Below are 25,851 nucleotides of genomic sequence, written 5' to 3' on the forward strand. Positions count from 1 at the left end.
GCCATACTTCAAACAGCTACACTGGTTGCTGATGGAAGCTCGTGTAAAGTTTAAGTTCGCCTGCCTCTGTTTTAAAGTTTTCTACGGTCTAACCCCTAAATACATCACTGACCTATTCTCCTTCTCAGCCAACAAACACAAGAGAAGCTCCCACTCGCACTTCGTTTCTCCCCCAGTTAGAGGATGCAAACTAAAAAAACACCATGAGCATCTTCTCTCACATCAGGCTGCTCTATGGGGTAAAGATCTAGAACAACTCCTATTGCCCACCACTTATGAGATATTCAGGAAACGCCTCAAAACCCACCTATTCCCGAAAGACCTAGACAGCTGACCCACTTCCCTCTTTCCCCTCTCTTGCCCTTTTCTCCCAATTGTTCCCCACATCCCTTAAGTTAATTCAACTTGTACGTCAACTCAACTTGTACCCCAATAATCGTTTGTAAACCGCATAGAACTTAACGGTATTGCGGTATATAAACTGTTATTATTATTATTATTATTATTATTATATAAAGACAGGTTGTTCACCCTCTCCAAGGTAGAGAGAATGATAGGGCACTCTCTAAAGTTAAAAGGGGATAGATTCCGTACAAATGTAAGGAAGTTCTTCTTCACCCAGAGAGTGGTAGAAAACTGGAACGCTCTTCCGGAGGCTGTTATAGGGGAAAACACCCTCTAGGGATTCAAGACAAAGTTAGACAAGTTCCTGCTGAACCAGAACGTACGCAGGTAAGGCTAGTCTCAGTTAGGGCACTGGTCTTTGACCTAAGGACCACCGCGGGAGCGGACTGCTGGGCACGATGGACCACTGGTCCGACCCAGCAGTGGCAATTCTTATGTTTACCTTTAATTCATGTTATTTTAGTATAGGTTCCTTTTTATGTAATAAGACCTAGTTATGACTAACCTGGGTTAACAGTAAAATAATCCATTTTAACAGTAGACTATATTGATAAGTTCCCCTTTAAAGTGGAAGAACAGATATAGGATGAGGCTGACTAATTGAATCTTTAATTGAAACTTAAATCTCCATGGAAAACTTGAGAATTTGGAGCTGTTGTTTGGAAGTAGAACTCATTTTCCTAGAACAGATAAAATATCTGCTAAGGAGATGTTTTACAAATAACTTGTAGAAACATTACAAATGTCATCAGAGGTCTTACCTCTACTATCAGAGGCCTTCTATCTGTCTCCATTTAGAAAATAATCTTGTCCATGGGTTTCCTCACATAGCCTGTTTGAGTTTTAGAATCTTCAAGGGAGACAACCTTTGCTGTGATGTTAATTCTTGAAATGACTTTTGATTCAGTCCTTAGCTTTTCCTTTTGGCATAGAGTAGGTGTTTTATATTCTTACATTGAAGGGTTTTCTGATGTAGCTAGAGTTCAACATAACAGAAGACAACAATTCTTCTTTATACATCCTAAAACACTGCAAGGTGATGCATTTTCTAAAATTTCCTGGGACAAAGGGGGGAAGGAAGATAGGCTATGGTAATAGCTTTGATGTAATGCTAAGAAATGCAAGGCCATGTGTTTGGGCTGCAAAAACCCGAGGGAACAGTACAGTTTAGAGGTGAAGAACTTCTGTGTATGAAAGAGGAGCGGGACTTAAAGTGACAAAACAGGTTGAAAAGGTGATGGCAAAAACTAGAAGGATGCTTGGGTGCACAGGGAGAAGAATGGCCAGTAGGAAAAAGGAGGTATTGTGTAAGACTCCTGTGTAAGATTCTGGTGAGATCTCATTTAGAATATTGTATACAATTTTAGAGACTACACTTTCAAAAGATATCAACAGGATGGAGTTGATTCAGGGGAAGGCAACTAAAATGGTTTGTGGTCTACATCAGAAGGCATACGGGGACAGACTTAAAGATCTCAATATGTGTACTTTGGAGGAAAGGCAGGAGAGAGGAGATATAATAGAGGAATGCAAGTACCTATATTGCTTAAATATACATGAGGCAAGTTTCTTTCAACTGAAATGAAACTCCAGAGTGAGAGGGCATGGAATGAAGTAAAGGGATGATAGGCTCAGGAGTAATCTAAGGAAATACTTTTTACAGAAAGGGTGGTAGATGCATATAATAGTCTCCCAGTAGAGGTGGAAAAGACAAAGACCATGTCTGAATTCAAGAAAGCATGGGACAGACACATGGGATCTCTTAGGGAGGGAAGGAGATAACGGATGCTGCAGGGCTATTTGGCCTTTATCTGCCATCATATTTCTATGTTTTCTATGAGATCTCTCACACATTTAAGACTACGAGACTCACCACAGTCCTCCAAGATGCTCTTCCATCCACTGTCCTTAAAAATAATTTCAGTCTCCTTGGTCCATTTATCCATAGTATGTTTGCCAATAGCTTATCTACTGGTGTAGAACCTCCAGCATGGAAATCTGCTTCCATTTGCCCAAAGCTTAAAGATCAGAAACTCCCATTCTCAGAATATTCCACCTATTTGCCCTTTGCTAATCTGTCATTCTTAGGAAAACTTGCAGAAAAGATAGTTTTCACACACTTGTCCAACTTCATAGACTAAACAAAATGCCCTCCACCCAAACCAAATAGGATTCAGACACAACCACTCCATAGAATTATTGCTTATCGGTCTTACTACATCAGTTTTATATCACTTGGATCATCTTAAATCAGTATTACTCATTTCTCTCAAACTTATAACATAACATAAAAATGTATTTCTCTATTGCAAATACCTTGCAGTTCTAAGTGATGTACATAAACCAGAACTGAACATTAATAGTAGATTACAATTCAATTATCTTTGAGGGCTCCTTTTACTAAGGTGTGCTAGTGTTTTTAGTGTGCGCTACATTGCCACGTGCGCTAACTCTGCGCTACGCAACAAAAACTAACACCAGCTAATGGAGGCATTGTCGTCTAGCGCATGCGCTAAAACCGCTAGCACTGCTTAGTAAGGAGCCCTAAATGCATTAACATCATTCAGAATCTACAAATATTTAGAAAACAATTTTTTAAAAGCTTTCTAAAATGCATATAAGTCTTAGACATTTTAACAAGTGGCTCAAACTCTGAATCCCAATATGCAGCTTAAAAAGATAATTGTTGACATATATCTTGTATGAGTACAACCTTTAACTACAGGAAATTTTTAAAAAAAGATAAACTATGTAATGAACAATTCCGAGAGGCAAATGAGAATTGATCCACCAAATAATTTGGTATTAAATCATACAACACATTAAATATAAAGCATCCAAGTTTGAACAAAATTCTGGCCTCTATACGGAACCAATGCAATCTTCGATAAAAAGGAGATATATGTTTAAATTTCTTCCAATTAAAAATCAATCTGACTGATGTGTTCTGATAAAATTGACCACTTGTTTCTACTCCATAGGCTCTATTTCATTGGTGTCACTGGAACAGCTCTTGACTGGTTCAGGTCCTATTTCTCAAATCGTACATACCAGGTAAGACTACAAGATTCAATATCAAACACTTTTACACTACCCTTTGGAGTCACCTATGGCTCCATACTGGCCCCCATTCTATTGAATGTTTTCCAAGTGCCATTTCTAACATTAGCTCAGTCCACAGGTTCATTGTATTTGCTTATGTGGATGATATACAACTCTTGCACCCATTAAACCCCACTAATTCCCTTGAGAAACAAGATATCAACTTCAACCTGGCACTGATCACATCATAGCTTCAGGACAACTGACTATTCCTAAACATCTCCAAATCGAAAGTGCTTCTGTCTTCCAACACAAACAAAGAACTAGTCCTCTCTGCACTCCTCATGAACACCCCAGTCCCAATAGTCTCAGCAATTAAAGTAGTTGGTGTAATCGTTGATAACAAACTCAACTTCCATCAACAAATAGATAGCTATTCAAAAATGCTTCTACAAACTACGTATGATTCATTGCATTTCTTCACTGCTTGAATCTTCATCTCTTAACATTTATTTATTTTAGTTTTTATACACTTCTTATAGCCTACATTGAGGTACTCAAGTATTTCTCCTTATCTGTCCCAGTAGACTCAAAATCTGACTAACGTACTTAGGGCAATGAAGTGTTAAGTGACTTGCCCAGGGTCATAAGGAGTAGTGCTGGGCTTGAATCTGCAATCCTAACCACTAGGTCACTGTTCCATCATATTAATTCACTCCCTTATCACCACCCACTTAGACTATTGTAACTCTCTATATCAGGGAAAAATAGAAAGAACTCTGTAGTTTATAGTTAATATAGAACACCTCAGTGAAGATTACTTCAGAAGTCAAAAGATATGACCATGCCATTCCTATTCTCAAATCTGCCCACTGGCTACCAATCATACATTGGGTGAGGATCTAGAATGATTCATCATGGCCAGTTAATCATGGATATTTCAGCAAGATGAACTGACTGTGATGTTCATCCCATTTCAAGTCTGGGTCTTTACAATTGTGTTTGAAGGGGCAATGACCCACGCCTCCAAAATTATACCCTCCCTCTCTCCTTCCCTGAACAAGTCCCCTTCAGCCATTGGCTCCCCGGCATCCTCGCCCAGCTTGTCCTCTCCCATTATCTCAGTTCATTGGACAGGTGCCTTGGGTTCAGGCCTTCTGTTTCGGGTGCCTCCTGTCTGCTATTCCTCCAGTGCAGGGACAGATGGGGCTGGGTGCTCAGTGGACCCCTTGCACCATCCAGCTCTGTTGCTGCCAGTGTGGTTTGCCACCCACACCCTCCAAACTGGCGCTGGTATTGCCGATCCCACCTACCAATGACTCTAGAACTCCCAGTTTCGACCACCGCTTCTGGCATCATTGCAGTGGGCAGGACAAGTTGTCACTGGCAATTTCCTCCTCGGCACCCTTCCCAGTTATTGGGGCTTTGTACAGTCTCGGGTGCTGAACCCCTTGGCTTTGGACCACCAGACTTCCATCACTGCCCAGCTGTTGCTCCCTCTCCCAGGGTGGGACCAAGTGTCCACCAGGCCTCCAGGCATGTGGATTGGGATGATTTAGCGCAGTCATTTCAGTGCTGCTGTGATGAATCATTCCATTCTGTCAGGGTGATGTACATAATTCTCCTGCACACCTTCAAAATTAGACAAGAGCACACCCCAGCATTCATTGACTACTAGTTCTCATTTTTGCTCTTGACTTGTTGCCCTTGTTTCTATGCTCTAACAAATGGAGGAATAGACTGCTCAGGTACATTTAATACTTCTATAAAATATTGCTTCAACACGTCAATGGGAGTTATCAAAGGTAATCTTGGAAAATTCAGCAGAAGTAAGTTATTTGCACGGCTTTATTTTCTAGCATTTCTACTTTTCTCCTTAAATTGGAATTATCAATCATTAATGCTTCCTGAATTTTCTTTATAGAAGTTGCATCTCTTGTTATTTTTTGAGTTTCATTTTTAGATAGATATAAGTAGAAAATTCCTCCTTTTGCTCCTTTAACTTCTTTCCCAAGTCATTTATTTGCGGTGTTAAAGATTTTCCTAAATTTGCTACAAGGTCCCAGAGGGCACCCAAAGTAACCACAGAAGGTTTATTTATTGAGGCAAAAGCTCCAAGTGACTCCAAAGACTCCTCAGAGTCTAATGGTACCTCTGGTTGGTCTTGGTCCGTCTCCATAATCACTGTTCTCTTCTCAGGCAGCTTCCTGGGACTGGAAAAGTCCTCAACGGTACTCACTAGCAGGCTCCCTGTTGTAATGGCCTCCCACTGCAAAAACACTGCCTCCTTGGATGTGTTCAGCTCGCGTGGGGAGCTTGCTCGCTGAGGTTGTGGAGGCGTAACTCTGGTGTTGGGGCTCAGAGTTGCATCGAGCCCAAGGAGTTCTGCTGCAGCATCACTCCCCACCAGCGTCTCTAGTGGGCAATTTTCTGGCACAATTGATACACGCTGTAGTCACCGCAGAATTTTGTCAATAGTACCGATAGAAGGTACTTCTGAATGTCGGGAGATCTCCACCGACGTTCCTTCCCCTTCTTTTTGGCATAATGAATATAGGCAAATCTCTAGACAAGGTAAAGTTCCGCAGCATCTCCTCAGCTACAGACTTGCAGCGGCCATCTTGGATCAGTCCTCTGACTGTACCTACCTTATGGAACATACTGCACTTTACAATTCATAAAAGTTATATCTTTTGCCTGGAAAAATATTTTGAGAAGCCAGACCCTATCCAGATCCAAAACATATGTAATCAAGTTCATTCAGATCTTTGAAGATAATCAATTAAATCCAAACTATCCATTTCTAGAGGTGATGTCTGTACTGCATCTTCTCTCATTTTCGCCTAAAGGAGACAATACGCTCTAGAAACCAGAGGAACCTTAGTCACCTTCAATATTGTGGTAACATACTTTTTGAACATATATAAAGCTGATATTGCTGGCAAATTAAGGAAAATTTATAAATTTCAAATTTTTTCTCCTATTGAAATTACCTAATGCCTACATCTTATGATGCATAACAGAAATGTCCTTAACAAAGGTAACTTCTGTTTTTGAACCTCTTGGAGATTCTTCTCTGTACCTGAGAGATGTTGCTTCAAACCAGTTTTAAAACATATTAGAACTTTTAAAACATACCAGTTCAATGCAAAATAATTAGTGGGACAATGAGTATTTTTTGTAAGGTGCTCATAAAATCTCATTGGCTTTCGGCTAATCATCGAATTACATATAAAATTTCACTACTTATCTTCAAAACAAAGTTAACACACACTCCAGGATTCAAAGACAGACTTCTTATCCCACATTGCCCAATCAGAACACTACGATCCAGTAACCAAAACCTTCTGGTCATCCCATCCCTGCGGCACTTATTTTATGACTCCACAAAGAAAATAATTTTCAGTTATCGCACCGACAATATGGAATTCCCTTTCTTCTCACCTTTGAAAAGAGATCTTATTGGATAAATTTAAGAATAACTTAAAGACCTTCCTTTTTAAAAATGCATATGACAAGTAGATGCTAGATCGCATATAGAAGGAAGAGCATATCCCTTTCCTAGTCTGTTGAACTTTTACATTCCTCCTTTCCTATTATAAACTGTAATTCCCTCCTAATCCAATTTGTATCTTGTAAATCAGTAAAGTCTTGTTAATTGATGTCTTCCCCTGGATTTTAACAGTCTTAATATTGTACACCGCTTTGACAATGTATTTAAAGCGGTATATCAAATTTTAAATAAAATATAAACAGGCTACCACAAAATAATCTAAAGCATTATGGAGTATTTTGCCTGTTGGATCATGTTAACTTGCACACTAGCTATTAAAAAAATAAAATAAAATAAATTGGTGAAGCGTATGTCATGGGCAGAGACTGGGCATAAAAACATTAACCAGCTAGCGCATTCACATAGCATGTGCTAACTGGCTAATGCCGAGTTAACATGGGAAAAAATAGCACCTCTTTTTACCGGTAATGAATACTAATGCAAACATTAGTATATAACCTGAAAAAAAATGCCTTAAATTATCCCATGCTAAGCCCACATTCTTACACTCATTGGTAATAGGTCCCTAAAGGAACACTAATGTACCTTCCTAGAATTGATCACTTCAAAGTCTCTATCCTATTTAGTGCACATCCGTATCTCATCCCCATGACATGTTGCTCCTGACATTTTATTTTTCTTGAAATGACAAGCACATGACCACTCTGGCTTTCTTAAATCTCTTCTCATTCTGCCTATTCCCTTAGGGGTTACTTTCCATTACAGATCTTAATGTCAGCTGCAAAAACGAGTTTTGTACTTCTAACCCTGCCACAATATAATTCATAAATATATTCAAAATAAATGATTTCAGTAATAAATTCTGAGGGAGCAACCACTCCTCTTTCTTCTGGGTGAACTTAATTGTGCACCCCTCAACCAATCTTCACTCAACCTGAAGGCATTCTGATAGCTTATTCAGGCTCCCTTTTATCAAGTCGCGTTAGGGCTTTTTATCGCCGGCCTCTGCGGTAAAAGCTCCAAAACTTATAGGAATTCTGTGAGCATAAGAGCTTTTACCACAGCAGCCAGTGATAAAAAAACCCTAACACAGCTTGATAAAAAGGGACCTCAATTTGTTTATGAGCTTGCCAGGTGGGCTAATATGAAATATTTGCTGATATACTATAGTAAGGGCTCCTTTTACTAAGGTGCGCTAGTGTTTTTAGTGCACCCTGCAGATTAGCGCACGCGCTAACCCCGCGCTACACAGCTAGAACTAACACCAGTTCAATGCTGGCATTAGCATCTAGTGCGCGCTATTTCGCATGTTAAAGCCCTAACACAGCTTAGTAAAAGGAGCCCTAACTGCATGTACTCACCCCCACCCACAAAAAAAACATTATTAGATCCTGTAATTTTTGGATTCTAGATATTTTACTATCTTTTTTCCTTTAGTAGAGTCTTCACTAACTTTTCTATTTCTCTATTATTAAGTCTTCCATGGTCAAGCATGAATAAACACATCAATGAACCTTTGAGAACATTTCTGACCTTGCATAATGTTCTAGGCAATATTCTATCTAGCCCTACAGCTTTATTATTATTTAGCTTTGTTAATTAGACACAAAACCTCTGTTCTTTGAATAGCGTGGCATCTACCCTATGACCTTATGCGCTTCAGTCAGTGATCAGTGGATTTCCTTCCATCCTTTCTTCAAAGAGTATTGAACCAAAGCATTTAGCCTTTCTGTTTTTTTCATTATTGGCGTTGACATATTCCTCCTTTTTTTTCCTCTCAGGCTTTCAATTGTACCTTTGACCTTTCTTGATACATTGATATCCTAGAAAAGAAAAGTCTTGCCACTTTACTTAACCTCCTTAGCTGTTTCCTTGTACTCAAGTTTGACCATCTTGACTGACTTTTTTGTTTTTCTTAAATTTTCTAGGCAATATTTCCTGTCTTATTCCTCTTTCTAAGATTCATTGTAGTGTCTGAACATTATTATTTTGCCCTGACTTTTTCAGTTGCTTTTTAAAAATACAATTCTTGCTTTCATTGATGGGCCATTTTACAAAGCAGCTCTAGTTTTGCACATGAAGGACAAATCTTTCTACCGCGGTCCACCATTTAATTTGACAATGAGAGATTGGATGGTGACTGGATGGTGACTTTCCCAGGGTCACAAGGAGCTGTGTGGGTTTCAACCCATGACCTCAGGGTGCTGAGGCTGTAGTTTTAACCACTGTGCCATACTCACCCCCTTAACATGCAGGAAAGACCTGCATAAAGATGAACTAAGGCCACAGCTTTGTAAAAAGATCCCAAGGTTAAGACAGCCATTTTGTTGTCCTAACTTTATCCAGGTGCTTAACTGGTTGCTAAACTGAAAATCACTGGTAACCAGATAAGTCCTTGACCTACCCTAACTGCAACAGCTGACCTAGCACTAACCAGGTAGTATCACAATGGTCATAGCCACTGGCGTAGTAAGGGGGGGCAGTCCGTCCCGGGCATGGTCTTTGTAAAGGGCACCCTTCCTCCTCTCCACCCCCTCCTTCCGCCCCCCCCTGCTACGTGGGCGAACCCCTTCCCTCTTCCCTCTTTAATTTTTCCTGCACGAGCATAGAAACATAGAAATAGACGGCAGATAAGGGCCACGGCCCATCTAGTCTGCCCACCCCAATGACCCTCCCCTACCTTTCTCACAGAGAAAGGTAGGGGAGGGTCATTGGAGTGGGCAGACTAGATGGGCCGTGGCCCTTATCTGCCGTCTATTTCTATGTTTCTATGTTTCTATGAGCAGCATAATGAAATTGCTGTCCATTCCGGTGTTGCTCTCCGACATCACTTCTGGGCCCTAAGCCTAGGAAGTGACATCAAAGGGATAGCCGACACGATGCAGGTAGCAAGTTCATGTTGCTGCTTTCACCTGGAAAATTAAACAGGTACAGGGGAAGGGAAGGGGACACGTGGTGGTGGTAGGGAAGGGGAGGGGCGAAGAAGATGGTGGGGGGAGGGGCGCCACTTACTCTCGCTATGCCACTGGTCATAGCTGATATTTAGTAGCATAGTCTGGTTAAGTGCAAGACAGCACAAGAATGAACTGCCCCAGAAAAGTCAAAAGACCAACTAAAGTACAGTGTGACCCAACACAAAGGTTCAAATCTGTGTTGCAAAAAGCCATATATTTTATTATACCATTAAAGCAACTCAAAACCAAATTCACAATTACAAAATTATACAACAATCTTCAAATTCAACTTGTTTTTTTGCTGTTGGCTTATGCCTGTGTTGTATGCAAAAATAATATCCGACATGAAATTCTCTGCACCATGTTATCTACTGCATTAATAGTTATCACATAGTGACGATATTTATGGTAACTACAAGGCACGGTCCTCACCCATTTCTCACCAATAGTACGGCCTGTTACTAGAATTTGTGCATTAGATTTTAATGGGGCAGTTTAGCACCTGTTAAATAGACTGTATTAACCTTTAACAATGTGCCACACTGCCTATTAGAGCATGATAAAAGCCACATTTAACACCACATGTAACTCTGCAGAGAGGCCTCTCAATTTCCTACTGAACTGATGTCTTTTTAGTTTAGTCTACTGTTCAACTTGCTAAAGATTAAATAAACAGATCATTATAATGTAATTAGAATGACTGAAAAGTATAGTTTTAAGAAGGCACCTAGTAAAGTATGCAGTTTCCAGAAAGAAACCTAGTTTTCAAGCATTTGTGCCCACTTAGATTATATATGAAGAACACGATATTAAGATTAAAAAAGAACATACACACTTTGGCCTAATGCTATATATGGTGCCCAAAAATTGATGCCGTAAAAAGTGCTATTCTATAAGCTGTGCATAATGTTAGGTGCGGTTTATAGAATAGCACTTATGCCTGGAAACTGCAACTATACTTAGGCACAGCCATTTGCACCAAGGAAAACGTGAAATGCCTATGCCTAAATTTACGCACCGATGCCTGTGTTCTATAATTACACACGTAACTGAAAGTAATGCTTCCAAATCTTCCCCTGACCCATCAATTTTGGATCCTTCTTTTTTGACACGCATAAAATTTAGGTGCAGATCTCACGATTATCCTCCCCCCCTCCCCCCCTTTTACAAAACTGTAGCGCAGTTTTTAGCACCACCCCTGGCAGTAACAGCTCTGACGCTCATAGGAATTCTATGAGTGTCGGAGCTGTTACCGCCACAGCCAGTGCTAAAAACCGCACTACGGATTTGTAAAAGGGGGGCAGGTTAAATTTATGCATATACGAACAAACCACAGTGGAGATACATAGTAATGTTATTGTGCAGTTTATTCATGAAATATAGAAGTATGTGCGGTAGCTCGACACGCACCTGTTTCAGCCATTATGGCCTGCCTCAGGAACCTTTATTGAAAAGATCAATTACTTGGAGTAAATCACTTCATCCACGCATTCTAAATTTGTTTGAAAATACCATATGGGTCTCTACACCACACCGCACATATTTTTATATTTCATGAATAAACTGCACACCAACATTACTACGTATCTCCACTGTGGTTTGTTTGTGTCTACTTGGATTTTCTATACCGCCACAATCTTATGACTTCTTGGCGTTTTACAGTGAAGAGAGCTGGACAATCAGTGAATTACAGAATACAAAATAGCGAAGATGTCACAGTACAGTCAACGAATTACAGAATACAATTAGTAAAATACACATATTTCTCAAGTTATCAGCATGGTGTTAATCGTTTTAGAAATGGTAACTGATTAGGAGATAAATCTATTGAACAATGCTGTCTTAATTTCTTTCCGAAATGCACCATAGGTCAACCTGGCTCTGTTGATGTAATTGCCTAGCCAGGTCTGTTGTTTACTAGCTTGAAACTTCAAAGTTCTGTCCAGAAAGAACCTGTATTTGCAATCAGTGATCCTTGGATAGGCAAAAAGATTGGAATTTCTGGTTGTCCTAATGGGGATGTGTAGCTCGAAATGTGGTAAGAGATAGGTAGGGGCCATTCCCCACACCAGTTTAAAGCAGAAGCAAGAGAACTTGAACATTATTCGTGCCTCCATTGGCAACCAGTGTAGCAGTTTGTAGTAGGGGATAACAAGCTCACTTTTCTTTTGTCCAAATATTAAGCGGATGGCCGTGTTCTGTACTATTCTTAATTTTTTTACAGTTTTTTTTAGGTATACCCACATAAATGATGTTGCAGTAGTTCAATGTGGATAGGACCAATGACTGAACCAGTAGTCTAAAAGATAGAGGGTTGAAATATTTTTTAATGGTCTTCAATTTCCATAGTGCATAAAAACACTTTTTTGCCACCAGTTTCGTGTATTCAATCATGGTCAGGTGGGTGTCTAATGTGACTCCTAGAATTTTTATGGTTTTTGTTATTGGGTAATGTGACCATTTAGGTGTTAAAGATGTTCTGGTAATTTTATCCTTTGGGCTTGCCAAGAAAATTTTTGTCTTTTCTGTGTTTAATTTCAATTTAAAATTGATAGTCCACTGTTCAATTTCAGTCATGATATGGGTAATGTGTTCTAAAATTTTGTTGGTCACGTTATTCAGCAGAATTAAAATAGAGATATCATCAGCATATATGTAGTATTTTAGGTTTAAAATTTTGTAATAGATGACCTAAAGATGAAGTGTAGATATTAAATAAGGTGGGAGATAGTGGAGAACCTTGGAGCACCCCCAAAGGATTTTTCCAAGAATTGGAGTATTTCCCTTTGCAGACTACTTGATATGATCTTTTGGACAAAAAACCCTGAAACCATTTCCAAACTCTTCCCAAGAGCCCCATTGCGTCTAAGCAATGTAGCATTATTTCATGATCCACTAGGTCAAAAGCACTGCTGAAATCTAGTTGTAAGATCAGAGCAATAGTACCTTTACTAAAAAGACCATAAAGGTGATTGAGTATTGAAGCTATCACTGTCTCTGTGCTGTATCCTTTTCTGAATCCTGATTGGTGTTCACTAAGAATGTTGAATTTGTCTAGGTAATTCACTAGCTCCATATTGACCAATCCTTCCAGTAGTTTCGTGAATAAGGGGATACTCGCTATGGGCCTGTAATTGGACTTCAGTGCAATTGAGTTCTTCTGGTCTTTAGGGATGGGTGTGATCAGGATGTGTTCCATTTCCTCATGATATGTCCCTCTGATGAGAGTGGTTGTTATCCAGTTAAATAAATCCCTTTTAAATTCAGGTACTGCCACTTTCATGATCTTGGATGGGCATTTGTCTAGCAAGCAGTTTGATTTGGTGTATTTGTTAAACAAAGTGAGGAATTGATGCCAATTAGGGAGCTCAAAATGATCCCAGAGCATGTCCACTCTGGGTACCCTTTCCTGTGGTCTGAATTGGAATTCGAAATCGGTGTAGGTATTGTTGCTGTTAAGTCTAAGATTTTTTTGTTGAAGTAGCTGGCCAGGGTATCAACCGATGGTATGTGTTCATTATTCTTTCTCAGAACCTGTGTTGTGTCTGTTAACCTATTTACCAGTTTAAACAGTTCTCTGCTATTTGTTTTAGCTGTTCCTATTTTTTGTGCGTAGTGTTTTGAATGCTTTTCTTTTATCAGAGTTTTGTGTTTTTTTATTTTTTCTTTCCAGTTTCTTTTATCTTCCTTTTTATTTGTTTTAAGCCATGTTCTTTCTAGTTTTCTCAATTCCTGTTTAATAACTAGTAGTTCGGAATCGAACCACTCTTTTGATACCCTCTCTTTCTTTTTGTACGTTTGAATTGGTGCTATTTGGTTTAACACTTCCTTGCTGAACTTTCCCCATTCAGCAGGGAAGTCCTGTTCTTCCTCAATTTTGGGATGTAATTCATAATGTGCTCAGAATTCAATTGGATTTATAATGCCTCTACTGGTGACTGTTTTCTTCTTTGTGTTTTTGCTTATGTGTTTTGCAAAAGATTGTTTCTTTTTCCAGCGTAAATCAAAATTGCAAATATAATGGTCTGACCATATGCATTTTTCCCATGCTCCTATACAATATTGGATCTTTGGTTCAGGGATGTCTTTGTGTGAAAAAGTGACTATATCTAATTGGTGTCCCTTTTCATGTGTTTCCTCCGTATCTGGTATTATAAAACCAAGGGTTGTTAGAAACTTGTTAATTTGTCACTTCTGGTTTTTCCACTTGCTCTAGATGTATGTTTATGTCGCCCAACAACAGATTAAGGAGTTAGCCATGAGGAATTCAAAGAATTCTTCTTTGGCTCTTGTCCATTTTTGGGGGGGGGATATAACATAGTATTTAGTTTTTTGTGGTCTCAAGTAAGGACATGTACAGGTCGATATATATTCAAAGAGATTTAAATAGCCAAAAACGGTATCTGGCTGGTCAAATCACCTGTACAGGGCTAAAAACTAATTTTCAGTGGCACTTAACCGATAAGGGGGATATTCTATAAATAGCGCCAAAACTTAGACTATTTAATTTTTGAGTTGCGATTCTCTAACATGTACCATCACGTGATTGACATGTGATTGGTGGCTGCTGCCAGTTAGAGAATCTGGGCATAAGTGTCTTTGAAAATAACCAGTTAGTGCCAAACTGCAAACCCTCCCGATCCCCTTCCTGGCCCCTCTAAATGCCTCTCCCCTTAACTCCCAGGCCATGATGCTCTGCTCCCTCTCACCCAGAACATAAGAACATAAGAAATGCCTTCACCGGATCAGACCGTGGTGCACCTTGTCCGGCGATCCGCGCACGCGGTGGCCCATTTAGGTTCTCCTTTTTGAAGACCCGGATTTCCCGTATCCCTCAATATGATTTGCAAGAAGGTGTGCATCCAACTTGCGCTTGAAACTCAGAACAGTAGTCTCCGCCACAACCTCCTCTGGGAGAGCATTCCAAGCACCAACCACTCGCTGTGTGAAACAGAACTTCCTAACATTTGTCCTAAACCTGCTGCCACTCAGTTTCAGGCTATGACCCCTTGTCCGTGTTACCTCCGAAAATGTTAGTAATGCTGTTTCCTGGTCTATTTTATCAAAACCCTTTAATATTTTAAAAGTCTCTATCAAATCCCCTCGCAATCTTTTCTTCTCGAGGGTGAATAGTCCCAGTTTTATGAGGCGTTCTTCGTAGCTCAAATTTTCCATACCTTTGACTAGTTTCGTGGCACACCTCTGCACCCTCTCCAGCAGAGTTATATCCTTCTTAAGGTATGTAGACCAGTGATGGACACAGTATTTCAAGTGAGTTCTGACCATTGCTCTGTAAAGTGGCATTATGACCTCTTCCGATCTGCTCGTGATCCCCTTCTTAATCATGCCCAACATCCTGTTTGCTTTCTTCGCTGCCGCCGCACATTGAGCCGAAGGCTTTAGGGTTCTGTCTATCAGTACCCCCAAATCCCTTTTTTGTTCGCATTTGGCTAATGTCACCCCCAACATCTTATACTCATGTTCTTTGTTTTTCTTTTCTAGATGCATCACCTTGCATTTGTCTATGTTAAAATTCATCTGCCACTTTTTCGCCCAAGTTTCCAGCTGGTTTAGATCCTTCTGGAGATCCTCGCAGTCCCCTAGAGAGCCAACCACCTGACATATTTTTGTATCATCTGCAAACTTTGTTACATTGCATGTTGTTTCCTCTTCAATGTCGTTTATAAAAATATTAAACAAGATAGGCCCAAGAACCGAACCCTGGGGCACGCCGCTGGTCACTCTCTCCCAGTCCGAGAATTGCCCATTAATGCAAACTCTCTGCCTTCTGTTCTCGAGCCATTTGCCAATCCATCTGTGCACTTCTCCTCCTATTCCATCCCCCCACTGTCCCACTCCCCTGATGTCTAGGTAGGCTTCTCAGGACCTATCTTTCTCCTTGGTGGTCCAGTGTGTGTGTGGTATGTGGGGGGGGGGGGGAGGGGGAAGGGGGTTGGTGAGGGCAGGAGAGCATCCTCCTTATTCCTGCTCCTTGTATCTCCTGTTCAAAATGGCATCCACAACCTCATGTCAGCCACTTTGAACAGGAGCCACAAGCACAGAAGCAAGGGAGCTGTACTCTTGCCCCCGCTTGTCTACTAGGGAGAGAGGTAGGCCTAGGAGGACCTACCTAGACATAGAGGGGATGGGGAGGTGAAAGGGGTTCATTCATGGGGAGAGGTGAGGTCGCAGAGCACCATAGCCTGAGGGGTAAGAGAGAAGAGCTTTTAGAGGGGCCGGGAAGGGGATTGGAAGGGATTTTAGGGGTAAAATATTTATAGGGGTACTGTCCCAATATTCAGTCAGCAGCTGCAATGTAGGTGCCAACACTGAATATTGCTAGCACCCACATAACCTCAGGCTCCTTTCTAATGTCACCCCTGATCTGTCCACTTTTTGGTTGGGTGGTCTGTGGGGATATTCAGTGGTCCTAACCAGTTAAGTACCACTGAATATCCCTACTTAATTGACAGGAAGAAATTTAAGCGGGCAGGCGAGGCTCCTGCCTGCTTAAATCACTTTGAATATTGACCACAATGACCGTAAGCGTTCAGTGTCCTAAAAGGGAGATCATATTGAGATTTCCAGACTCACAGTACAGCAGGTTTTTAGAGTGTCTGCAGAAATCTGAACAGAGGTTGTTTGCATAAACTCCAGCTAAAATGCTCCCCAAGCACAAGCAATCCAGTGCAGATTCTCATATGACTAAGAGGAGGCACCTAAATTCATAAGCACATGAGCACTGCCATACTGAGGCAGACCCATGGTCTATGCAGCTCAGTATCCTTCGTACTGCAGTGGCCAAGCCAGGTCACAAGTGCCTTTCAGAATCCCAAATGGTAGCAAGATTCACTTTGTTCCCCAGGGAAACCACTTATTATTGTGGCTTAAAATACATGTATGGTGAAGAAAGAAGCACACTCTTCAGAGACTTAAAATCCATTTAGACAGATTCATTCATTCTACTTATTTAACCCCTCATTACACCCACACAGGTCCCGATTAAGGCTTTGAAAACATACTTAGCTCATATTTTATGAGCTGTCACTTATTATTTTTTTATATGAATTGTAATAGAGTATGATAAAGTGCATCAAGTCACCCGAACACATAACTTTATTAATAAGGGACTGGTCGTTACCAGGACTGCAGTTTAAAACTAACCTTGCTTCTAAACAGTATGAACTTGAAAGCTTTATCTTCCACCTATTTAAGTACATCATAGCCAGGTGCCATTTGTCATTCTGGCAGATGCTCTGCTCCAGCCAATATTAGAATGGAGACTGAGTTAGTTTTTACCTCCTTAATAGGAAGCTTTTTCAAGGTCAAAGATATAAGATGAGAAGTGATGGTGGAGCATGAAAGGACTAGATTATACAAAAGAATTTACAAATTCAAAAGAAACATTTAAAAAAAATACTAGGGTGATTTAAAAAGTTTGGCAGTTTTTTGTAAGCTATTTTTCCTATAATACAAAAAAACTGAAAACTCGCTGGACTAAGGGATCCTTTTACTAAGCTGCGCTAGTGGTTTTAGTGCGCGCTAGATGCTAATGCCACCATTGAGTTGGCGTTAGTTTTTGGCGTGTAGCGCAGAGGGCAGCATGTGCTAATCTGCAGCGTGCGCTAAAAACGCTAGCACACTTTAGTAAAAGAGGGGGTAAGTGTACGATGAAGACTAGATTCGTTGTTTAACTTGATTTTTTACAAACTTTTCAAACCACCCTCTTAAGTATTTACTCAGCAAAATACAAGACTAAAATTAATTATATTAATGCACCATCATAACTGACATTACTCATAAGAACATAAGAACTGCCATCTCCGGATCAGAGCCTAGGTCCATCAAGTCCGGCGATCTGCTCACGCGGAGGCCCAGCCAGGTATAACCTGGCGAAAACTTAGTCACCCGTATCCCTCTATGCGTCTTTCAAGGAGATGTGCATCTAACTTGCCCTTAAATCCTAGAATGGTGGGTTCCGCAGCAATCTAGACCGGGAGAGCATTCCAGGTGTCCACCACTCGTTTGTGAAGCAGAACTTCCTGGCATTTGTCCTGGGCTTGTCCCCCCTCAGCTTCAGTCCATGACCTCGTGTCCTAGTCACATTTGACATCGTAAATAACTTTTTATCCTGCTCTATCTTGTCGATTCTTTTTATTATTTTAAGTATCAATCAGATCCCCTCGCTGTCTCCTCTTCTCAAGGGAGAACAGTCCCAGTTTTCTAAGTCATTCTTTGTAGTTCAAGTTCTCCATACCTTTTACCAGCTTCGTTGCTTGCCTCTGCACCTCTCGAGCAGTTTTATATCCTTCTTTAGGTAGGGAGACCAGTGTTGGACACAGTATTCTAAGTGTGGTCTGACCATTGCTCTATAAAGCGGCATTATGACCTTCTCCGATCTACTCGTGATTCCCTTCTTTATCATGCCCAACATTCTATTTGCCTTCTTTGCCGCCGCCGCACATTGTGCTGATGGTTTCAGGGTCCTATCTATCAGTACCCCCAGGTCTTTTTCTTATTAACTCTTACCCAGAGTTGCACCTGACATGCTGTACTCATGCTCCTTGTTCTTTCTTCCCAAATGCAATACCTTGCATTTTTCCCACATTAAACTGCATCTGCCATTTCTCTGCCCATCTCTCTAACTGGCTCAAGTCTCTCTGTAGTTCCTCGCTGTCCTTTTGTGATCTGATTGTCTGACATAGCTTCGTGTCGTCTGCAAACTTGATGATTTCACTGGACGTTCCTTCTTCTAGATCATTGATGAAAATATTAAATAAGATGGGCCCAAGAACCAAGCCCTGGGGCACACAGCTAGTCACTTTCTCCCAGTGTGAGAGCTTCCCATTTATGCCTACCCTCAGAATTCTATTTTCCAGCCATTTGCCTATTCACCTTAGCAGTGGCGTACCTAGGATATGTGGCACTCGGGGCACATAATTTTTTGAAACCCCCCCATGTAAAAAAATATTTTTTGTAATAACCATGAAATTGAATAAATGGTCATAATAGAAACAGGCAGTGAAAATTTTCTTTTATTGAAGCTCATATATGTAACCATTATTCCAAACATACCATAACATAACATAAATTATGTCTGAATTGTCATGACATCAGAAGTACATATGGAGTAGTTGCAGGTGATGCTTGGGACAGTTCTGATTTTGTTAGTTCGGTTTTATGTGTTTTTGAATAGAAGGGTTTTTATTTCTTTTTTGAAGGTTTTGTAGTTTGTGGTCGAGGTCAATAGGTTGTAGAGTTGGGGATCGAGTGTTGCAGCTCTAATGGCTAGGAGGTTGTCAAACTGTTTTTTTCTTTTGACGTTTTTGGTTGGAGGGTGTGTGAATGGTGCGTGAGTTCTCCTATGTCTGGTTGAGGTGGATTGAATTATTTAGCTGAAGAAATTAGTTACCCCCCCATTCCACACACATTAATTCTCTTCCATTTTTCTTCCCATTATAAAAAACACTGATAAGTTCTCAGAAAAAAAATACATTAAAATAAGAAGTGAAAACAAAGGCCCCTACAGATGAGAACATAATATAAGAATAGCCTAACTGGGTCAGACCAATGGTCCATCATGCCCAGTAACCCATTCTCATGGAAGCCAATCCAGGTCACTAGTACCTGGTCAAAACCCAAAGAGTAGCAACATTCCATGCTACCGATCCAGGGCAAGCAGATGTTTCCCCCATGTCTTAATAACAGACTATGGACTTTTCCTCCAGGAATTTGTCCAAACCTTTCTTAAAACCAGCTACGCTATCTGCTTTTACCATAACTTCTGGCCACTTCATTTTTAAGCTGAGATCTTTCCTTCCAAACAGAGACTTTGCTAGATGTCACATACAGCACAAGGTAACTTCACACGGACTTAGCTGTGCAGGAAATGTGAATCTCCTTATACACCCACCATATAGTGCAAAAATGTGCAAAGGTCTGGTTTTTTCTTTCGATCATTACATAGACTAATGCCACACAAGCAGTGCTGTTACAAACATATTCTGTAGGTCAGTGCTAAGGTTAACAAAGTTTCCTTCCATGGACCAGAAGGAGATACTGACAAACCACTGGAAGAGATCCCAAAACAACTACCCAGGAACAACACCCAAAGACCCACTCAGTGTGTGAACCAGTTGAGTGGAGTGGACTAACTGGGGGGTGGAAATGGGTCCGGAGTTTGCTCAGCAGAATTTCCCAGATCACCTCTTCCTCTCAACACATTGACACGCTGCCACCACCACCACTAGGAACACCTCACAGGGTAGGCCAGCAATGTTATAAACTTTATAAAACACATTATTATATTTTCTTATAAAGCACATATTTTAACTGAACTCTCTGACATCCTCAGCCTTGCCATTCACAAAAATAGTTGGAAGAAAAGTTCCCATTTCCTGCTGTCTCATGTCCCCGGCCTATACAATATTTTTCTTCTGCAGAGTGCAGACCCTTCAAAAATCTGACTAAATCCTCATTTCTCTTGCATTATAAAGTACTGAGGATGCCATCTCTCCCCAATCCCAGGTCCTAAAGTCTAAGACAGTAGTGCAAACTAGTGCTGCCAGATTCAGGAAAAAAAATTTCGATTCGATTTAGCCTATTGAATTGGTTTATCGATTCGATTTTCCTGCCCAATTGGGTGTTTTTTTTTCAAACATCCTGATGGGTTTATTTTATAGCTTTTTCACCCCCCTTTGGCTTCTCCTAACCACACTGGCGCTGTGGTGTAAATAAAATAAAGAAACAAACAGGACTTTTTCTCTCTCTGTTAAATCCTAGCTCACATTTGCGGTCTAACACCAGCTCTGGCAGGATACACATTTCAAATCTGACATATTGTAATCATAAAACAGAAAATAAAATTAGTTTTTCTACCTTTTTGTTGTCTGGTTATTTTTCAAATCTTGTTGGTCCAAGGCTCTGGTTGTCTTCTGATAACTTGCTTGCCAGGGTCTCCTTCTTTCTTCTTTCTCCGTGCTAACCATCCATTTGCCATCTCTGTCCTCCCCTTCCATTTCCCTTCCCTCCCCCGGATGTCTGGCATCTTTCCTTTTTTTGTCTCCCTCCACAGATCCACCTTTTCTTAACTACCCTTTCATCCAGCAGCTCTCCCTCCTTCCCCACCACTCCAGGGTCCACCATCTCTCCCTTTTTCCCAACTACCCTCCTAATCAGTATCTCTATCCCCCCTCCACACCATCCCTTGTGTCCAACTTCTCTCCCTTTCTGTTCCTTCCCTCCCTAAAACCCATGTCCATCACCTTTCTCTCTCCTCTATTTTCAGACCCATTATTTCTTCCCACCCAAAGTCCGGCATATGCACGTCTCTTTGAGCCCCTCCCCCTTCTCTCCGTGTACTTCTACATCAGGGCCCCCCTCCCCTGAAGGCCTGTCCCCCCGTTAAAGGTCTGCATCCCACCCCTGAAGGCCTGTCCCCCCCTTGAAGGCCTGCCTGCCTGCTCCCCTTGAAGGCCTGCCCCCCTGAAGGCCTTTCCTCCCCCTTGAAGGCCTGCACCCCCCCGAAGGCCTGTCCGTCCCCCCTGAAGGCCTGTCCCCCCCCTTGAAGGCCTGCACCCCCCCGAAGGCCTGCACCCCCCTGAAGGCCTGCATCGCCCCGAAGGCATACACCCCCCTCGAAGGCCTGTCCCCCCTTGAAGGTCTGCCTGCCTGTTCCCCTTGAAGGCCTGCCCCCCTGAAGGCCTTTCCCCCCCTTGAAGGCCTGCACCCCCCCTCGAAGGCCTGCACCCCCCAAAGGCCTACACCCCCTCGAAGGCCTGCCCCCATTGAAGGCCTGCCCCCCTTGAAGGCCTGCCCCCCCTTGAAGGCCTGCCTGCCTGTTCCCCTTGAAGGCCTGCCCCCCTGAAGGCCTTTCCCCCCCCGAAGGCCTGCCACCCCGAAGGCATGCCCCCCCTAAAGGCCTGCCCCCCCTGAAGGCCTGCTCCCCCTTGAAGGCCTGCCTGTCTCTTCCCCTTGAAGGCCTGCCCCCCTGAAGGCCTTTCCCCCCGAAGGCCTGCACCCCCCAAAGGCCTGCACCCCCCCAAAGGCCTGCACCCCCCCAAAGGCCTGCACCCCCCTCGAAGGCCTGCCCCCCCTTGAAGGCCTGCACCCCCCGAAGGCCTGTACCCCCTGAAGACCTACACCCCTCTCGAAGGCCTGTCCCCCCCCTTGAAGGCCTGCCTCCCTGTCCCCCCCTTGAAGGCCTGTCCCCCCTTGAAGGCCTGTGCCCTCCCTTGAAGGCCTGTCCCCCCCCAATGGCCTGTCCCCCCCCCCGAAGGCCTGCCTGTCCCCCTTGATGGCCTGTCCCCCTGAAGGCCTGTCTCCCCCCCCTCCACAAGGTCTGCCTGCCCGCCCCACCCTGAAGGTCTGCTGCCCCCCCCACTACTTCGAAGGACCGCTCGGCTCGGCCCCACCACCACCACCACCATGAAGCACTGCTCATTCCCCCGGCCTCCCCGCTTTATTTCCCTGGGGAAACAGCCTACAGCAAGATCGCGCGATGCCAGCGATCTTTGCTTGCTTCGGCTGTTTCCTCTGCCACAGTCCCGCCCCTCCTCTGACATCAGAGGAGGGGGCAGGACCATGGCGGAGGAAACAGCCAAAGCAGGCAAAGATTGCTGGCATCGCGATCTTGCTGCAGACTGTTTCCAGACGCGACACCCGGCGCAGGGGGGGGAGAACCAGACCGGACCGGGAGCACCCCCTCAGGGCTTGGCACCCAGGGCGGACCGCCCCTCACGCCCCCCCCTTGGTACACCACTGCACCTTAGTATGTCTCCTTCTATTCCGTGGCTTTGTAATTTCCTGAGAAGTCTTTCATATGGAACTTTGTCAAACGCTTTCTGGAAGTCCAAGTATATTATGTCCACTGGTACCCCATTATCGATTTGTTTGTTTACTGTTTCAAAGAATTATAGTAAATTCGTCAAGCCATGTTGACTGGCCATGTTGTCAAGCCATGTTGACTGGATCTCATCAGGTCGTGTGTATCCAAGTGCCGGACTATACTATCTTTAATCAGTGCTTCAACCATCTTTCCAGGGACAGACATAAGACTCACCGGTCTGTAGTTGCCCGGTTCTATTCTTGATCCTTTTTTGAAAATTGGGGTTGACGTTCGCTATCTTCCAGTTGTCTGGTATCTGTCCAGTTCTAATTGACAGGTTGGCAAGGTTTTGCAGTAGTTCTTCAATTTCTACCTTCAGTTCCTTTAATACTCTCGGGTGAATTCCATCCGGTCCAGGGGATTTGTCGCTTTTATGTTTGTCGATCTGGTAGTATATCTGGTCCAAATCCACTTCTAATGTGGTGAGGCTGTCCTTTATTTCTCCCTTGAACACTTTCACTGTTTCAGGTATTGATGTAATGTCCTCCTTCGTAAAGACAGACGCAAAGAAGGAGTTTAATCTGTCTGCAATTTGTTTGTCTTCTTTGATGCACCCTTTTCTTCCCTGGTCGTCCAGTGGACCCATTGCCTCTTTTGCAGGTTTTTTCTCTTTTACATATCTAAAAAAGAGCTTGAAGTTTTTGACCTCTTGCACTATTTTCTCCTCATAGACCTTTTTGGCATCCCTCACCGCCTTGTGACATTTCTTCTGATCGTCTTTGTGGCTGTTCCAGGCTTCGGTAGTTCTTTTGCATTTCCATTTTTTAAAGGAGTTCTTCTTTTCTCCTACGGCATCCTTCACTTCTTGAGTAAGCCATGCTGGTTCTCCTCTGCTTTTATTTTTCCGTCCTTTGGATATCTGCGGAATGTAGAGATTTTGTGCCTCCGTGATAGTATTTTTCAGTAGGGACCATGCCTGATCCACCGTTTTAATTGTGTACATCCTTTTCTTTAGTCGGTTTTTTACCATGGCTCTCATGCTATCATATCTTCCTTTCTTAAAGTTGAGGGTCGTGGTTAAGGTTCCGATATGTTTCCCCTTACCAATGTCAAGTTTAAAGTTGATCATGTTGTGATTGCTCGTCCCTAGGGGGACCGTGACTTCTACTTCTTTAGTCTGACCAGTAATGCCATTTAGGACCAAGTCCAAGGTGGCATTCCCTCTCGTCGGCTCTCTCACCATTTGATCTAGGAAGCAGTCCCCTATCGTTTCTAGGAACTTTGTTTCTTTGCTGCAGATTGAGGTTCCCAGGTTCCAGTCTATCCCTGGAAAGTTAAAGTCTCCCATGATCATTACATTGCCTGTCTTACAACCTTGTTTGATTTCCTCTATCATATCTGAGTCTGTCTCCTCTGACTGTCCTGGGGGGTCGATAAAAAAAGGCCAATTTTTGTATCCGTACCGTTGTGTCTTGGAATCTTAATCCAGAGGGACTCCAACTTCCCTTTCCCCTCCATCTTCATCTTCATAACAGATTCTATTCCTTCTTGAACATATAGGGCAATACCTCCTCCTTTCTGCCCTGTTCTGTCCCTCCTGTATGGCTTGTATCCCTGCAGGGCTATATCCCATTCATTTTCAGCATTCCACCATGTTTCTATTATGCCAATGATTTCTAGTTCGTCACGTCTTGCTATTGGCTCTAACTCTCCCATTTTGTTTCTCAAGCTCTTAGCATTCATGTACATATTTAAGTTCCCTTCGTGATCCCTTCTTGGGCTTTCTGAGCTTTGCAGCCCCTACTGTGTCTTTTGTGGCATCTGTCTGCGCTCCTGCGTAGTTTCCCTCGTTTGCATCGTGCTCTTCTCCCCCTATGTCTGAGTAGATGTCTGTAGTTCCTTCTTCTCTACTCAAATGTAAAATATTAACTCCTACTTCCTCCCCAGCCAGCTGCTGTAATTTAATTTCCAGGCAGCTGGAGGCAGCAGCAGCAAGGTGAGCCTGCTACAGCTGGTCTGCACTGGAAGCACCTCTCTATGCAGGAACAGGAAGACGCTGCAGAGGCAGCTTCCAGGGCAGGTGTGTGCAAATAAGTAAGATTTAGTATGAACAAAGTACATGATACTAGTATATGTGAATATACGTAGGATGACTGAATATGGTATAAATGTGTATATACAGTATATATAGGATGATTAATTATGGTATAAATGTGTCTGTATTGAAAACCATCTCAAAAAATGCTAACTCTGTATTGTAACATCATTACAGAAGCTCATATAAACCGCTCTGAATTGACTCCCCAGTCATTAGAAGCGGTTTAGAAGCTTTCAATAAACATAAAGCATGACTGAAAGCATGGCATTGTGGTACCTTATATTTCATTTATGAAGTTCATAAAGATTTACCTGGACAAGAAGTCGGTGAAGGAAGGACGAACAGGATAGCCATGTCGTATGAGTTTGATCATTTCTAGGACACCAATGTACTGGAGCTGAGCAGACACATAGAAATTATCAAAGGTATCTGGCAAACTAGAGCTATTGGATTTGATACAGTGAAGAAAATGAGGTGTGCAGTTCTGAAGCTTCCCAATAATATCTGTGAGTGATTTCTGTAGAAAACAAGAAAACCCAGCATATTCTCATCATCTTCATCAGTACTAACCCAAAACACCAATTCTTGAAGAAACACAGATTAAAAGTACTATCCATTTCTCTAACAGAATATGTTTGCGTACAATAGACCAAGCCCTAGAAATTTTGTAGAGAGCCACACTATTCCTTTCTTCTCTTATAAATCTTTGTGTAGAAAAGGCTCACTAACCCTGAGTTGTGTAGCTATAGTGATAGGACCACTGAGTTCCAGCCTTTGAAGAAATGTTGAAGCTCCTTTCTTTTTCAGCAGCTGTTGGAAAGAAAAGTGTATATGATATAAATATATCCTATACCAGTCAAGAATATGATCTTGTGCCAAGTTATTTGTTCAACTTAAACAAATACAGATGAAAAGCAGCAACATTCCTCTCATTTAAAGGTAACTTCCCGAGGATATATCTGTACATATGTATGCATGTTTATTATCTATTTATTTCTTAGGCTATGTTGTT

General features: G+C 42.2%; 1 protein-coding gene across 4 annotated transcripts in view; it reads right to left on the reverse strand.

Moving 5' to 3' along the window:
• MYO16 (myosin XVI) overlaps window positions 1-25,851 on the reverse strand; it is a 709,054-nt gene that overhangs the window by 184,909 nt on the left and 498,294 nt on the right. For all 4 annotated transcript variants that reach the window (XM_033949922.1, XM_033949923.1, XM_033949921.1 and 1 more), the window contains 2 exons: window positions 25,569-25,649; window positions 25,151-25,356 (listed from right to left, as the gene is read on the reverse strand). In XM_033949922.1, coding sequence (XP_033805813.1) covers window positions 25,151-25,356; window positions 25,569-25,649 — 287 coding nt within the window. The remainder of the gene's footprint in view (window positions 1-25,150; window positions 25,357-25,568; window positions 25,650-25,851) is intronic.

Source organism: Geotrypetes seraphini, chromosome 6, assembly GCF_902459505.1.
Source record: "Geotrypetes seraphini chromosome 6, aGeoSer1.1, whole genome shotgun sequence".
In the NCBI taxonomy this organism is placed as follows: domain Eukaryota; kingdom Metazoa; phylum Chordata; class Amphibia; order Gymnophiona; family Dermophiidae; genus Geotrypetes; species Geotrypetes seraphini.